Raw genomic sequence first — 18,656 nt, 5'->3', positions numbered from 1 at the left:
AAATATGAATTTTCAAACAATAACAAAATAAGTTTCTACGAAAAAATTGAATCTTTTATCCAAAAAGACGAATTTTTAACCAAAAAGTATGACTTTTTAATATAATTCTGGAATTCTCTAACAAATAGTTTCATTTTTATCAACAAAAAAAAAGATGAAATATCTCTTGATGCAGAAGAATGTTTAATTACAAACAAAAGTTTGGTTTTCATCCATAAAAAATTCTAGTTGAGTGCAAGGGCGGAAATTGAGTTTTTTAACAAAAAAATCAGCTTCTACGAAAAAATTAAATTTTTATTCTAAAAAGACGAATTTTTTCAATCATAAAGTATGCATTTAAAAAAAAGAGTTGAATTCTCTACCCAATAGTTCCATTTTTATCCCAACAAAATTAAATTTGGTACTAAAACAGATGAATTTGTAATAAAAAATGACAAATTTCTTTTTCAAGTAGAACTTTATTCAGAAAAGATTTCAGTTCATTTTTCAACACCAAAACAAAAATTTCAAACAAAAAGTACATTTTCTATGAATTAGTCAAAAAAGAAAAGAAATCGTATAAGAGTTTTATTTCCAACCAAACAGTTGCATCTTTAACTAAAAAGATGATATTTGACTTAAAACAGATAAAATTTTAATTAAATAAAAACAAAATAAAATTTGAAAAATAGTTTAATTTTCATCTAGAAATTATTTCAGTTGTTTTTTCAACACCGAATATTGCATTCGAACAGTCGAATTCTCAACCAAAAATTATGACTTAACAAATTGCTGATTTTTCATTCAAAGAAGTTTTCAGTTTACCTTCTAACACGAAAATAAGAATAGTAAAAAACGTGCAACCAAATTAGATGTCATTCAAAGAAAATTATTAAATTTGCAACTAAATAATCAAATTTATAACTGAAAGGCTAATCTTAAGAAGAAAGTTGCAAATTTTGAAAATTCCAATCTTAAAATATTACATTTTTTAAGTTTTTAACTTGTCCTATTTTCAGAACTTTCTTCCCAAAACTATTCAGATTCGAGATTCATCAATTAAAAATCAGATTTTTAAATTGTCAAGGCTTTGAATTAAAAATGATACATTTTCAATTCCTTTCTTATAAAATTGCTCGTTTAAAAAAAACTGTAATCTGAAATTTTTCAATTTAGAACGTTTTTAATTAGAAATAATACAGTTTTAATTCCTTTGAATTTTAAGTGATCGATATTTCCAAATTTTATACGGAAAATATTCCATTTTTAACGTTTTGAACCTATTCTATTTTCGAAATTTTCCTATAATCTTCAATCATTAAAAATTTCGATTCTTATATCTAAAATAAAATTGTTTCATTTTATAAGCTTTACATTAGAAAGGGTATAGTTTCAAATATATTCAAATATATTCAACCGTTCAAAGATTATCTTTGAACCGTTGACATAACGTGAACAACAAAAATTATGTTAAAAATCATAAATTCTCTTGAATTCTTTTAAATTCTCGTAAATTCTGGCATATTCTCGGTTATATAACCTGAACTTAAATTCTCGAGAATTTAAGAACTCTAGTGCAGACATCTCGGATTACCCCCACCAACCTAAGACACAAAATTGTAGTATCTTTCAAATTTTACCGCCACTGTCCCTGTGTTCTGATTAGTTCCCTGGATTTGTCCGTACCAATGAAAATGCGAGTAGCAGAAGACCCGATTAAAGTCTGCGTTGAACGCAACGAAACGCAACGCACATGCTCGTACAGTACGGTGAGGTGACGTGGGTGACGTACATATGCTCACACTTGGTCCCGCTTCTCACCTTCGTTAATGATAAACTTTTGATTTTTCTAAGCTATTTGAGTGTAGCTGAATTTACTCACACAGAAATTGGGACTTTCTCAAGAAAATACTTGAGAAAAATGGCTGCTGCGTCATCGGTGAGTCTTTATTTTCCCTTGCCGATCATTTCTCGAATATTTCTCCCCATCGTAGCCTCAAATGTTTCTATAGTGATGACATTTCGATCTTGCTTTTGTTTACATCTTGCACGTTATCTTGCGACATAACCACAAACAATATTTACCTTTTCCGTCCATTTTCCTCACTCCTCACTCTCCTGATCGAGTTTCTTCGACACTTTTTCCAGATTTCGAACGTGGAGAACTTGTCTCCGCAAATTATCCGAAGAGTGGCTAAAGAGATGAACGAATTAGCGAACGATCCTCCCGAGGGAATCCGAGTTATTATTAACGACCAGGACATAACGGACATTCAGGCAGTGATCGAGGGACCTGGTAAGTTCCACTCTGGTGGCAACTATTTTTCGGAAAAAATACGATGCAGTGTTTGCGAAAATCGGGAATTTAATCTTTACAATCCATTCTACTCGCCAATTTTTAACCGATTTTCATGGTTTTCTCTCGTTTTTTCTGTTAAAAGTGGAATTTATTATTATTTAAACAAATAAAGCTTAAAAAATTGAGATTTTATTAATTTTACAACAACAGGAAATTTCATCTTGATTCATTATATAAAGTATCTTGTAGGAGTAGTTTTTTTTTTAACCAAATAGTTGCATTTTTAACCAACAAAACAGAAATTTTCAATGGAAAATATTGATTTTCTACCTCAAAGGGAAATTTTCAACAAAATATAAAAAATTTAACAAAATAGTTGAATTTTCAACTAAAAAAGATTTATTTTCAAGACCAAAAATACACTTTTTTTAAACTAAGTAAATTTTCAATCAATTCGTTGCATTTTCAACCAACAAAACAGGAATTTTCAATGGAAAATATTAGTTATTTACCCAAAAAGTGAATAGTCGAATTTTCAAATAAAAAAGACTAATTTTTTAACCCGCAAAATACATTTTTAAGAAACTAATTAGACTTTCAAACAAGTAGTTTAATTTTCAATCTAAAAAAACATGAATTTTCAATGGAAAATATTAATTGTTCAGCTAAAAAAGGAATTTTCAACGAAGTATATAAATTTTCATAAAAAATTGAAATTTCAACTAAAATAATTAATTTTTAATAGCAAAAATACGGTTGAAAAAAATTAAACTTTCAACAAAAAATATAAATTTTCAACCTAAAAGGAAGAATTTTTAACAAGGAAAGATTTATTTTGTACACCAAAAATACATTTTTAACAAACTAAACATTTAACAAAGTAGTTGATTTTTCAACAAAAAAAAAATGAATTTTCAAAAGAAAAAAAAAATTTCAACATAATAGTTGAATTTTCAACCAAAAATCATAAGTTTTCAATGGAAAATATTAATTGCTTATATAAAAAACGCAGAATATTCAACAAAATACTTAAATTTTTAACAAAATGGTTGAATTTTCAAATAAAAAAACATGAATTTTTAAACACGAAAAATACATTTTTAAGAAACTAATTAAACTTTCAACCAAATAGTTGAATGAATTAATTAATTCATTCAAAAAACATGAATTTTTAGTGGAAAATATTATTTGTTTACCTAAAAAAGGAATTTTCAACAAAAGACATAAATTTTCGACCGAAAAAATTAATGTTCAACTAAAAAAGATTAATTTTCAACACCAAGGATGCATTTTTTTAACTAATTAAATTTTCAATCAAACAGTTGAATTTAAAATAAAAAAAAAAACATTAATTTTTAACGGAAAATATTAATTTTTTTACCTAACAAAGGAATTTCCAACAAAAATACAGAAATTTTCATAAAAAATTAAAAATTTCAACTAAAACAAATTAATGTTAAATAGCAAAAATACAGTTTAAAAAAAATTAATTAAACTTTCAACCGAAAAACATGAAATTTCAAAAGAAAATATTAATTTTCTATACGAAAAAGGAATTTTCAACAAAATACCTCAATTTTAATCAAAATAAATCAATTTTTAACAAAACAAAGAATATAAATTTTCATAAAAAATTGAAATTTCAACTAAAATAATTCATTTTCAATAGCATAAATACGGTTGAAAAAAAATTAAAGTTTCAACAAAAAATATGAATTTTCAAGATAATACCTAATTTTCAACAAAAAAGGTGAATTTTCAAATAAAAAAGATTAATTTTCAACACGAAAAATACGTTTTTTTTTTAAACATGAATATTTAACGCAAAATATTCATTGTTTACCTAAAAGAAGAATTTTTAACAAAGAAAGATTTATTTAGTACTCCAAAAATACATTTTTTTAACAAACTAAACATTTAACAAAGTAGTTGATTTTTCAACAACAAAAAAATGAATTTTCAAAAAATAAAATTTCAACATAATAGTTAAATTTTCAGCCAAAACCATAAGTTTTCAGTGGAAAATATTAATTGTTCACCTAAAAATTGAAAAATATACAACAAAATACTTAAATTTTTAATAAAATGGATGAATTTTATACTAAAAAAGATTAATTTTCAACACGAAAAGTACATTTTTTTAAACTAATTAAATGTTCAATCAAGCAGTTAAATTTAAAATAAAAAAACAGTAATTTTTAACGAAAAATATTAATTTTTTTGCCCTGAAAGAGGAATTTCCAACAAAAATACATACATTTTTATGAAAAAATGTGAAATTTCAACTAAAAAAAATTAATGTTAAATAGCAAAAATAAAGTTTATAAAAAAATTAAACTTTCAAACGAAAAACAGGAAATTTCAATAGAAAATATTAATTTTCTATACGAAAAACGAATGTTCAACAAAATACCTAAATTTTAAACAAAATAAATCAATTTTTAACAAAACAAAAAACGAATTTTCTACTAAAAAAGATTAATTTTCAACACGAAAAATATTTTTTTTAACTAATTAAATTTTCAACCAAGCAATTGAATTTAAAATTTAAAAAAAAACATTAATTTTTAACGCAAAATATTATTTGTTTGCCTAAAAAAGGAATTTTCAACAAAAGACATAAATTTTCGAACGAAAAAATTAATTTTCAACTCCAAGAAAACATTTTTAAATAACTAATTAAACATTTAACAAAATAGTTGAATTTTCAGCCAAAACCCATTAATTTTCAATAGATAATATTAACTGTTTACCTAAAAAAAGAAGAATATTCAAGAAAATACTTAAATTTTTAACAAAATGGTTGAATTTTCTACTAAAAAATATTCACTTTCAACACGAAAATACATTTTTTTTAACTAATTAAATTTTCAATCAAGCAGTTGAATTTAAAATAAAAAAAAAAACATTAATTTTTAACGCAAAATATTAATTTTTTTACCTAAAAAAGGAATTTTCAACAAAAATACATAAATTTTCATAAAAAATTAAAAATTTCAACTAAAAAAAATTAATGTTAAATAGCAAAAATACAGTTAAAAAAAATTAATTAAACTTTCAACCGAAAAACATGAAATTTCAATAGAAAATATTAATTTTCTATACGAAAAAGGAATTTTCAACAAAATACCTCAATTTTAAACAAAATAAATCAATTTTTAACAAAACAAAAAACGAATTTTTTTACTAAAAAAGATTAATTTTCAACACGAAAAACACGTGTTTTTTTAACTAATTAAATTTCCAACCAAAGAGTGGAATTTTAAATAAAAAAATATTAATTTTTAAACACGAAAAGTATATTTTTAAGAAACTAATTATACTTTCAACTAAGCAGTTGAATTTTCAATTTAAAAAAACATGAATTTTCAATGGAAAATATTAATTGTTTACCTAAAAAAGGAATTTTGAACAAAAATTCATACATTTTTAACAAAAATACATACGTTTTCAACAAAAATACATACATTTTCAAATAAAAATTTGAAATTTGAACTAAACAAAATTGATGTTCAATAGCATAAATACAGTTTAAAAAAAAATCAAACTTGCAACCAAAAAACATGAATTTTCAATAGAAAATATTAATTTTCTGCACGAAAAAGAAATTTACAACAAAATAAATCAATTTTTGACCAAAAAAATGAATATTCTGCTAAAAAAGATTCGCTTTCATCACGAAAAATACATTTATTTTAACTAATTAAATTCTCAACCAAGCAGTTGAATTTGAAATTTAAAAAAACATTAATTTTTAACGCAAAATATTAATTTGTTTACCTAAAAAAGGAATTTCCAACAAAAATACATACATTTTTATGAAAAAATGTGAAATTTCAACTAAAAAAAATTGATGTTCAATAGCAAAAATACAGTTTTAAAAAAAGTAATTGAACTTTCGATCGAAAAACATGAATTTTCAATTGAAAATGTTAATTTTCTATCAAAAAAGCTATTTTCAACAAATTAAATCAATCTTTAACCAAAAAAATAATGAATTTTCTACTAAAAAATATTAATTTTCAACACGAAAATAAATTAAAAAAAAAAAATTAAATTTTCAACTAAGGAGTGGAATTTTCAATTAAAAAAATATGAATTTTTGACGCATCATATTAATTGTTCACCCAAAAAAGGAATTTTCAACAAAAGACAAAAACTTTAACAAAATAGATAAATTTTTCAAAAAATAGTCGAATTTTCAAATAAAAAAGATTAATTTTTAAACACGAAAAATATATGAAATTAATCAAACTTTCAAACAAGAAGTTTAATTTTCAATTTAAAAAAACATGAATTTTCATTGGAAAATATTAATTGTTTGCCTACAAACGGAAATTTCAACTAAAAGAGAATTTATGTTAAATAGCAAAAATACAGTTAAAAAAAATTGATTAAACTTTTAACCAAAAAACATGAATTTTCAATAGAAAATATTATTTTTCTGCACGAAAAATACATTTTAAAGAAAATAATCAAACTTTCAACCAAAAAACATGAATTTTCAATAGAGCAAATTAATTTTCTACTTAAAAAAAAAACAATTTTCAACAAATTAAATAAATTTTTAACAACAAAAGAAAGAAGAATTTTCTACTAAAAAAGATTAATTTTCCAACACGAAAAATATATTTTTAAGAAACTATTTGAACTTTCAACCACATAATTGAATTTTAAACCAAAAAACGTGAATTTTTAATAAAATAAAAACAAATTTCAACAAAATACATAAATTTTCAACTAAAAGGATTCATTTTCAATACCAAAAATACATTAAAGATTTTTAACAAAAAAAGAGAAGAATTTTCAACTAAAAAAGGTTAATTTTGAACTCGAAAAATACATTTTTTAAACTAATTCAATTTTCAACCAAGCAGTTGAATTTCCAATAAAAAAAAACATGAATTTTTAACGCAACATATTAATTTTCTACCTAAAAAAGGAAATTTCAACCAAATAGTTATATTTTCGACCAAGAAAATTAATTTTCTACAAAGAAACCGAATTTTTAATCAAATACATAAGTTTTTAACAAAATTGTTGTATTTTCAATGAATAAATATTAATTTTCAACACGAAAAATACATTTTTTTACCTAATTAAAGTTTAAACGAAGCAGTTTAATACTCAATAAAAAAAAATGAATTTTTAACGCAAAATATTAATTTTCTATCTAAAAAAAAAAGAATTTTCTTCAAAATACATCAATTTTTAACGATAAAAAAATGAATTTTCTACTAAAAACTTTTAATAAAATACGTAAATTTCCAACCAAACTGTAGAATTTTCTACTAAAAAGAGAATAGTTTTCAATGAGAAAAATACATTTTTAAGAAACTAATTAAACTTTCAACGAGGGAGTTACATTTTGAATACAAAAAACATGAATTTTGGACGCAAAATATTAATTTTCTACTTAAAAAAGGAATTTTCAACAAAATACATACATTTTCTTAAACAAAAATGAATTTCCAAATAAAAAAATATTAATTTTTAAACACGAAACCTCCATTGTTAAGAAACTAATTAAAACTTTAAACAAAAAAATATAAATTTTCGATGGAAAATATTAATTTTCTACCTAAAAAAGCAATTTTCAACAAAAATACATAAATTTTTTACCAAACAGTTGAATTTTGAACCAAGAAAATAAATTTTCTACAAAAAAACCGAATTTTTAATAAAATACATCAATTTTCAACGAAAAAATATTAATTTTCTACATCAAAAAAGGAATTTTCAACAAAAAAGATTAATTTTTAACATCAAATATACATTTTCCACAAACTAGTCAAACTTTCAACCAAGTAGTTGAATTATTAGCAAAATAAAACGTGAATTTTGAACAGAAAATAAGAACTTTCTATCTAAAGTCAAGAAAGAAAAAAAATGCCACCAAATTGTGCAATTTTTCACCAAAAAAGACCATTTTTCTACAAAAAAGTTGAATTTTTGACAACATATTTGGAATTTTCAATACAAAATGGATCATTTAAATTTTTAGAATAAAAAAATTAATTTTTGAAGTAAAATATATTTAAAAAAAAATAATTGTATCTTAAACAAAAAAACAAACAAATTTTTAACAAACTCAACAAAAAAGCATTTACAACAGAAAATAATTCTTTTCTTTCTCTATAAAAGAAAAAAAACAAATGACTTTCACCAAAGTACATAAATTTTCAAATAAATAGTTGAATTTTCGTTTAAAACAAATTAACTTTAAACAGAACAAGTGATTTTTTAAAGAAATTAGGTCATTTTGTAAACAATTAGTTGAATTTTCAACCAAAAAAGATACATTTTTAACCGAAAATATTAATTTTCTGTCAGAAAAATGAATTTTCAGGAAAATATATGAACTTTTATGCAAATAATTCAATTTTTAATTATAAAAATTGATGTTCAACCAAACTAAAAAACTATCTTTTAACAAAATAGTTTAATAAATGTACCATATTGTGGAATTTTTAAGTCAAAAAGATCATTTTTTTATAAAATTATTTAATTTTCAACCTAAAAAGATAAATTTTTAACCAAAAGTGGAATAGTAAATTTTTCAGTTTAAAAAATAAATTTTTAATTGGAACCCAAACAAATATTCAACAAAATACAACATTTCGTTAAAAATTCATCTATTTTGGTTGAATAAGCATCTTTTTGTTTGAAAATTAATCTTCTTGTTTAAAAATTCATCTTTTTGGTTCAAAATTCAACTGTTTTGTAAAAAACTCAACTTTTTGGTTGAAAATTCAACTATTTTGTAAAGAAATGTTTTTTTTTGTCTTGACTGAAAAATCTGTTTTAATTGAAAATTTATTTCTTTTGTTGAAAATTGAACTATTTTGCTCAAAATTCGTGTTTCTTTGGTTAAAAATTAATTTTTGTAACTAAAAGTTTAACTATTCCCTTAAAAATACGTTTGTAGGCAGAAAATTAATATTTTTGATTTAAAATTCATGTTTCTTTTGTTTGAAAATTCGTTTTCTATATAGAAAACTAATATTTTCTGTTAAAGATTCAGGTTTTTTGGTTGAAAAAATTTGGAGAAACTTGCTTTTATACAGGAAATTCATATTTTCAGTTGAAAATGTCTTTTTTTTTTAAATTATGTTAAATTTTTTTTGGAGATGTAACTGTTTTTTGACTATTCGTTTTTCTTTTTGTTAAAATGATTGTTTGTAACTGTAAATTCAAATTATTTTCTTAAAAATTGATGTATTTAGTTGAAATTTCGTTTTCTAGATAGAAAATTAATATTTTCTTTTAAAAAGTCATTGCACTTTTGTTTAAAATTAATTTTTTTTTAGTTGAAAATTTAACCATTTGTTTGAAAATTTATGTACTTTGGTGAAAATCGTTTCTTTTTTTTTCTTTTACAGAAAAAGAAAATTGATCTAAACTGAAAATTTAACTATTCAAATTTCGTATGAAAATTAAAAATCTTGGGTTGAAAATTCAACTGTTTTGTAGAAAAATGTTTTTTTTTGTGGCTTGACATTTGCACAATTTGTTAAAAAAAATTTATTTCTTGAGTGAAAAATCTTTCTCGATTGAAAATTAATCTCTTAATTTTAAAATTAGAGTATTTTGTTAAAAATGCGTCTTTATGTTGGATGAAAATTAATTTGTGTAACTGGAAATTAAATTATTTTATTAAATATTTATGTATTTAGTTGGAATTTCGTTTTCTAGATAGAAAATTAATTTTTTTTGTTGAAAATTCTTGTTTTTTTGGTTCAACTTTGTTTTTTCTTGTTGTTGAAGATATAACTATTATGCTGAAAATTAATTTTCTTAACTGAAAATTTATCAATTTGGTTTATGTTTTTTCGACTGAAAATAAAACATTTATGTATTCATTAAAAATTCGTTTTTTTAGATTGAAAATTAATATTTTTGGTTGAAAATTCAATTTCTGGTGTGAAAGTTGAACTAGTTTGATAAATTTTTTGGAAGATATTTTATTGAAAATTTCTTTAAGTTTTAGTTTAAAGTTAATTTTCTAAATTTGAAATTTTACTAATCTATTTTGGTTTACATTTTTTTTTCGGAAATTCAACTGTTGGATTACAAATTCAACTGTTTTGTAGAAAAATTGTCTTTTTGGCTTGAAAATTTCACAATATGGCAGAAATTTTTTTCTTTTATTGACTGAAAAATCTGTCTTGGTTGAAAATTTATCGTTTTTATTTTATTTTCATTGAAAATTAAGTTTTGTAATTGAAAATTCAATTATTTGTTTAAAAAATATATCTTTTTTGTTAAAAGCTATTTTTTTGTTAATTTAAAATTATTTTTTTAGTCTAAAAATGTAAATTTGAATTTTGCTTGAAAATTGATCCTTTTAGAAGAAATTTAATATTTTTAAGTATTTTATTTTTCGTTTTGAATTAATTTTTATTTTTAATTCTACTGTTTTTTATTGAAATTTAATATTTTAAGTTTGTGGGAAGAATTCACCTTTTGCGAAAATTCATCGTTGTGGAGAGAAAAGTTCCAGAATTTGGTTAAAAATTCAATCATTTAGTTAAAAATTAAATTATTTTGTTGAAAACCAACATTTGTGGTTGAAAAATTTGAATATTTTATTGAAAATTCTTTTTTTTTCACTGGAAATTAAAATTATCATTTTTAGTTGGAAATTAATCATTTTTAGATTAAAATTCTTGGTGGAAATTTGTCTTTTTTATTAAAAATTTTAATCTTATTTTGTATGAAAATTTTATTATTTGAATGAAAATTTAACTTTGTGGTTGAAACATTTGAATTTTTTATTGAAAATTCTTTTTTTCACTGGGGATTTAAATATTCCATTTTTGTTTAAAAATTGATACTTTTTAGTTGAAAATTAAACTATTTTGTTGAAAATTCGTTTCTTGTTTTCGCTAAAAGTTTAATCTTTTTTGTAAGAAAATTTGATTACCTGATTGTAAATTCATCTTTGTGGATGGATAATTTCAGTATTTGGTTAACAATTCTAATATTTTGTTGAAAATTTAATTATTTTTCTGAAAATTCGGAAAATTAAGTCCTCTTTTTTTGGTTGCAATAAATAAATGACAAATTATTAAATTAAATTTTTGTTAAAAAAAAATTTTTAATTGTTATATTGAATTTATTAAAGGGTTTCTATTTTAAATGAATGATTGAATGAAATCGTGGATTATTATTAAAATTAATTAATGAATTGATCGAAAAAATGCAGGTTAGTACTTAAATATTTTTCAGCCGAAACTCCATATGCCGGCGGCTCTTTTAAAGTAAAATTGGCTCTGGGTAAAGATTTTCCTCAAGGACCTCCAAAGGCCTTCTTTCTTACCAAGATATTTCACCCGAATGTCGCAAAAAATGGTGAAATCTGTGTGAATACTTTAAAAAAGGAATGGAAATCAGATCTTGGAATTAAATACATCTTATTGGTAACTATATTTTTGCATGTCCCTCAATTGAAAATATACACCCTTTCAGTCTAACTAATTAATTTATTAATTAATCAGTTTATTTATTTATTATATATTAATTTTTTTTTAAATCAGGGAATTTTTTCGAGAGATTACATAATTTTTTTTGTTTGAAAATTGCAATTTAAATTTGAACAACAGTGATTCTTTATTTGTAGAAGTAGCTTTATGTTACTGCATTTAATTATTTTGTTAAAACCTAATTTTTTTTGTCAAGTGAAAATTGAGCTATTTTATTTTTGTTTGAAAATTGGTTCTTTTTAGTTGAAAATTCATGTATTTTATTGAAAATTAATCTTGGTTGATTTTTTTTTGTAGTGAATTTAACTTTTTTTATTTTTTTTCTTGGGCTTAAAAATTTACCTTTTTTCATTGAAAATTCAACTATGCGGTTAAAAAATCATCTTTTTGGGAGAAAATTATTCTTATTTAAATATTTATATATTTAAATACAAAGTTTATTTCTTTGGTTTAAAATGTAAGCACTTTGTTAAAACTTGTTTTTTTTTTGCGTAGAATATTATTCGTCCTGTTTAAAAATGGTGGAAAATTTACAGATTTATTAACAAAATTCTTTTCCTTTTTGTTTAAAACTTGATATTTTTAACTGAATATTTAACTGTTCAATTTTATGTTTGATGGATTTTTTTTAGTTGAAAATTGATTCCTTTTGTTTAAAACTGAAGTATTATTTTAAATGAATGGTTGTTTTTTGTTAAAAATACTTTATTTAACTAAAAATAGAAATAAAATTTCATTTTTGGTTACAAAAGTATCTTTTTTTTGTTGAAAATTTATGTATTTCGTAGAAAATTCATCTTTTTTAGTAGAATAATATATTTTTTTACATTTGTATAGTTGAAAATTTACCTTTTTTAGTTGGAATATTTTATTTTTATTTAAAAAATGATTTTTTTAGTTGAAAATTCGACAATATGGTTGACAATTTATGTATTTTATTGAAAATTCCTTTTTTTTTGTAGAATATTATTCAAATTTTCAGAAAATTTAGACTGTTGCAAATTTGTTTTTTTTTCTGCTTGAAAATTAATTTTTTTAGTCGCAAATTCATTTTTTGTTGCTGAAAAATTATTTGTTTAGTTAAAACTTCGTGTTTTTCGGTTGAAAATTACTTTTTCACTGTAAATTTAATTATTGCATTAAATTTATTTAAAAAAATAGAAATAACTTTTTAAATTAAAATTTCTTTAATTTATTCCGAAAAATGTTTTTTTTTTAGTTGAAAATTCATTTCTTTGGTTTGAAAAGTTACCTGTTTTGTTAAAATTTGTTTTCTTAAAATTAATTTTTTTTGATTAAAAGTTGAAAATTCAATTTTTTATCTGAAAATTTATCGATTCTAGTTTTGCTTAAAAGTTTTTTTTTGCTGAAAATTGACTGAAAATTATTTTTTTTTACTGGAAACTTAACTAAAAATATATAATTAACTAAATATATAATACATTTAACTATTTTGTTGAAATTTGTGTTTGTTGTTAAAAATTCATTTGTTTTTAAATGCAAATTTTTTTTATTTGTCTCTTCGGTTGAACATGGAACGACAAAAAATCGTATTTTTTAGTAGAAAATTAAAATTTCCAAAAAAAAATGTAGCTATTTAATTTTTCTTTCAAAAATTACATTTTAGTTGAAAATCCATTTTTTTTTTGGGTGCAAGTTAAGTAATTCATCAGACTTTGATAGAAAATAGCCCGTCTTTTTTTAGAAAATCAATTTTTTTACTAAAAACTTAACTTCAATTTTTATTAAAAAAATTATCTTATTTAGTCGAAAATTGATCTTTTTGGTTGTACATTCAATTATTCTAGATGAAGATCCCTAATTTCAGTTGAATCTTTACCAGTTTTGTTAAAAAATATTATTTTTTTGTTAATAAAAATTTAACTATTCCTTTTTTGTTTGAAAAATGTTATTTTTGACTTTAGAATTCAACTATTTGTTTCAAAATTCTTATAGTTTGTTGAAAAATCGTCTTTTTTTAGTAGAAAATAAATCTTTTCAATTAAAAATTTAAGTATTATATATAATTTTTTATTAAAAATTATATTTTTTTGGTAAAAAAAAATTTTTTTCGTAGAAATTAATTGTGGTGAAAAATGCATATTTTTGGGTGAAAATTTAATTATCCAGTTAAAGATACATGAGTTAAGTTGAAAATTATTATTTTGATTTTTGCAACTAAAATTGTAACTTTTCTTTTTTTGGTTGAAAATAAATTTTTCCTACTTTCAAATTTAACTATTTCGTTAAAAATGATTATTTTTGTTTGAAGAGGCAAATTTATAATTGAAAATTCGTCTCTTTGGTTGAAAAATGAATTATGATGTTGAAAATTCTCTTTTCTCTTTTGCTGAAAATTAATTTTCTTACTAAAAATTTAAATATTCTAGTTGTAACTTTTTTTTAGTTGAAAATTAATTTTTTTTAACTAAAAATTTTACCATCCGAGTTGAATTTTTTACTATTTTAGCTGAAAATTCATCATTTTTTTCTAGAAATTCATATTTTTGGTTTGAATATTCATTTTTTTGGTTTAACATTCAACTATTTGGATGTGACTTTTTTGTTTGAAAATCAGTTTTTTCTTCTTTTTTTTTTAGTTGAAAATTTTATACTTTATTAACTTAAAATGTAACTTTCAGTAGAAGATTCATTATTTTAGTTGAAAATAGAGTTTTTTAAATTGATAATTTAACTGTAAATTTTTTTCTTGACAATTTATATTTTCTTTTCTAGTAAAAAATTAATGTATTTTGGTGATATCTCAACTTTTTGTAGAAAATGATTAAATTTGTTGTTAAAAAATTATATTTTTTAGTTTAAAATTCGTATTTTTTTTGTAGAAATTAATTTCCTTGGTTGAAAATTATATCTTTTTGGTTGAAATTTTAATTATTCTAGTTAAATATTCATCATTTCATTTCTTGCATTTTCTTGAAATATCTCATTTTTCTAAATAGAAAATCAATCTTTTTAGCTTAAAATTTAAGTATTTAATTTTATTGTTGAAAAATGAGCTTTTTTATTTGAAAATTCATTCTTTCTGCTCGAAATTAATATTCTTGATCGAAAATGCACAATTTTGTTAAAAATGTATCTTTTTTGGGTTGAAGTTAATCTATTTTTTTTTAAATTTGCTTTTTTCGATTAAAAAGTTAACAAATTGTTTGAAAACTTTTTCTTTCTTGACGGAAAAATCTTTTTTGTTGAATATTTAATTCTGGATAAAAATGTCCTATTTTTGGTTTCAGAATTCAACTGTTTTTTTTTTACTTTTTAATTAGAATTATGCTCTTTTTATTAAAAATTCAACTGCTGGGTTGAAAGTTGAACTTGGTTGTAGATTAATTTTTCAAAGTGAAAATAGAACTATTTTGGGTTGAAAATTTTACTATTTGATTTAAAAAAATGCAACTCTTTTTTTCTGAAAAATTAATCTTTTTAGATTGAAGTTTATTCTTTTTTTGTTGTTGAAAACTCGACGATTGGATTAGAAATTAATCTTTGTAGTTTGAAAATTCGACTAATTAAAAAAAATTATCTTTACTGATTGAAAATTAAGTTTGTTTTGTTGAAAATAAATAAATAATAACTAATCTAACTATCCTATTATTCATTTTTCATTATAAATAATAAAAAATGTTAACTTTGGTCATGATAGACGCCATTTTCATGATTCCTAAATCAAAAACTCAGTTTTCCCTATTTACTTTTGATTTGCAGACTGTAAAGTGTCTATTAATCGTACCAAATGCCGAGTCCGCATTAAATGAGGAAGCCGGTAAATTACTTCTGGAAAGGTATGATGATTACTCCGAACGAGCAAAAATGATGACAGAAATTCATGCCCAGGTACCTAAAGAATGTCTTTTTATTTGTATAGAAAAAAAATCAAATTAATTGTAAAATAAAATTAGTATAGCTAGGCGGGTTCGGGAGCATCTCAGTCGGTAAAAATAGAGACGCGCCATCTACTGAGAGCTGCTGAGCGGTTAGCGGACAATCCCAGCATAAAAATCAGCCGACGAGGCAGGAATCTGTCACTGTCTTACCGACGGAGGTGCTCATTAAAGCGCCCAGCTATACTGCCAATAAATCTTGATTCGCAATTAAATGTTATATAGTTTACAATGTAAAATATGTTTGGAAATTTTAGTGTAGCAGAAAAGGAAGTAGCAAATCAGGCCACGAGAATGGTCCCTCGCTCTCCGAAAATGGCGGACCTCTTCCAAAAAAACACGCAGGTGACAAAAAATTGTCGGCGGAAAAGAAGAAAATGCTCAGGGATAAAAAGAGAACATTAAAACGATTATAAAACCTAACCGATAATAGTATTTTTTCTTTTTTGTCTGTGGATTGAATATCAGTGTGCTAGAAATGTCGGGACATTTGACACATTATTATTAACATCAGATGTATAAAATTTTCAGTAACTTAACAAACTCGACTGATCTTATGTGTTAAGCGGTTAGGGAATTATTACTTTTGAATCAGTGAATATTTGCCGTAGTTTTAAGTTAATATGTAAGTCGTACTCCGTATAGCTGCAGCTGCAGCACTGTCTCTATTTAGCGATTAAAATCGTGACCCTTGTATACTAGCTAATATTTTTTCATTCATGTACAGAAGAGTATTTGTGGTCTGATAAATTAGATAATTCTTCAAACTAATCCTGTTTCTTTTATTATTATCCCTGATTCGAGAAGTACGTACCAAGTCCAATTGGTATTTCGTATTTCAACGTTTCGTCAATTTTTAACATGGTTTTTTTCCATATACTTCCAAAAGTGCAAATTGGAGGGTCTAGAAGATTCCTCCGATTTCACATTCACCCTGCCTACCTATCCCATCTCACATCACTCTACCCAACCGTATCCCGCACCATTCTATACGGCCTCATTCCAATCGATTCTGGCTGACTCTTCCTCTATTATATCCTACCTTACCCCATCTCGCCTCAATCTACCATATCGTACACCACATCATACAATGCAGTTTTATTCGAATCGATTCTATTCCACCCTTTTTTACTTCATTGTATCCCACCCCACCCTACCCCATCCCATAACACCATATTGTACCTCACATTATTGCATACTGTTTCATTTAACAGATTATACCCCACTCGATTCCGTTTTATTATATCCCGTCCTACCCTGCCCCATACCACCCTACTGTACTAACACCAAGTCATATAGTTTGATGCCAACCCAATCTAACCCATCCTGTTCTACTTCATTATATTTTACCTCACCCTAGTGGTCCAAGATCTGAAACGAGACGTGGTCCAATGCTATCACAGGTCTATGTCCGTGTGAATATAGTAGGAGAGGATATAAATGACCAGGTTGCGCGCGCAACCCATTTCTCCTCTTTTGAATTTGAAAACTCGAAGGTGTACGATTGCCGGTTGGAAAACTTCGGCGGTTCTCCCTGGCGAATCAAAGGAACCGAATGGAGAATCTACAAAGTACCCGTAACCCCATTCGGTTCCTTTTTAAAAAACTCAAAAAAGCAGCAAAACCAACTTTTAAATTGTTGAAATTCGGATTCTACGTTAAAATTTCCTATAGAAGATCACGGAATAATCGCAATAGTTTTTTTTTGCAACGATCAAAAGCTTAAAAAAATATAAGACATATAACGCTTGTTGACTGCAACTTACAGGCGATGCGTTTGAAGTGTAGCAGTCAACAGGCGTTATACGTCTTATATTGTTTTTAATTTTTTACCGTTGCAAAAAAAAAAACCTATTGCGATTATTCCGTGACCGTCTATAGGGAATTTTAACGTAGAATCCGAATTACAGCAAATAAAAAGTTGATTATGCTGTTTTTTCGAGTTTTTTAAAAAGGAACTGAATAGGGACCCAATAGGGTCTTTACGGGTACTTTGCAGGGGCTCCATTCGGTTACTTCGGTCCGCCAGGGCTATTTTTATCTCTATTCTCTATCCGCTTTGAAATAAAATCAAGAAATTGGTATTTGAATGTTTCTGGGTTTCGATGCTTCGATTTTGAGGTTATGTTTTTTCAGATATAGAATATTATATTAATACTAATATATATATTATTAATGTAAATATTAGAATTATATCATATTATAAAAGTCTTCTTTTTCTATTTTGATCTGCATTTCAAAGAAATTCAAGAAATTGGCGATTTTAAAGATATTGGAATATTTCGCGCAATTTAAAAATAAAAATATACAGGGTGGACACGCTGGGGCTTACATACATGGCCAGTTGAATGCTATCCGAATTACACAACAGCAGGGGAGAAGCCATTATACAGGGGTATTTTCATATTTCACGCCTTCAAGTTTCATTCCGATTGCCCATTCGGTCAAGTCCGTGCATCTTCGGATCAAGATTATGATAGTTTCCATGGTTGCATTCGAAACTTCAAACGGATACAAGTGTCAAAACAATATAGGTTATGTTATATGGTAATTACAAATAATAAAAGTGCTTAATTAATAATGAAGTGAGACATGTGAACTGAAGAAGTAAACGTAATTTATTTTCTGCGCCAATAACATTATGGAATGGCTGCTGAGTGACAAACACTATAAAATAGTAATAATATTCTGCGCTTCCAGTGGGCGAAGAGTGAATGGTGTGTAACGCTTATTTTTACTGCATAAAAAAGGTATGTTACGAACAGACAGGATATGTTTCAAATAAAGTGAATGAAATGTTACATGCATAAACTTTAAATTGACATTGCCTACATTTACTGACGGCGATTAGGGCAAACCATGGACATAGGAAATACGGGACTAGGCATGTCATTGCGGGGTTGATGCTATGAGGGGGGAGGTCCGCCATATTTTGATGTCCCACGACAAACATGGCAGCGCCTACATGTTTATTTTTTCATGCACAGTTTGTCG

At 24.1% G+C, this 18,656-nt stretch overlaps 1 protein-coding gene across 1 annotated transcript; it reads left to right on the top strand.

Moving 5' to 3' along the window:
* Nucleotides 1-1,725: 1,725 nt before the first annotated feature.
* Nucleotides 1,726-16,432, top strand: LOC117172050 (ubiquitin-conjugating enzyme E2 S). The gene is made up of 5 exons (XM_033359789.1): nucleotides 1,726-1,918; nucleotides 2,128-2,275; nucleotides 11,510-11,700; nucleotides 15,487-15,615; nucleotides 15,920-16,432. The coding sequence occupies exons 1-5, from the start codon at nucleotides 1,733-1,735 to the stop codon at nucleotides 16,076-16,078; spliced, it is 813 nt and encodes a 270-aa protein (XP_033215680.1). The 5' UTR covers nucleotides 1,726-1,732; the 3' UTR covers nucleotides 16,079-16,432.
* Nucleotides 16,433-18,656: the final 2,224 nt, after the last annotated feature.

The sequence above is a fragment of the Belonocnema kinseyi genome, chromosome 1, assembly GCF_010883055.1.
Source record: "Belonocnema kinseyi isolate 2016_QV_RU_SX_M_011 chromosome 1, B_treatae_v1, whole genome shotgun sequence".
Taxonomy (NCBI): Eukaryota; Metazoa; Arthropoda; class Insecta; order Hymenoptera; family Cynipidae; genus Belonocnema; species Belonocnema kinseyi.
The sequence above is the reverse complement of the archived record's forward strand: the minus strand, read 5'-3'. Positions and strand labels throughout refer to the sequence as shown.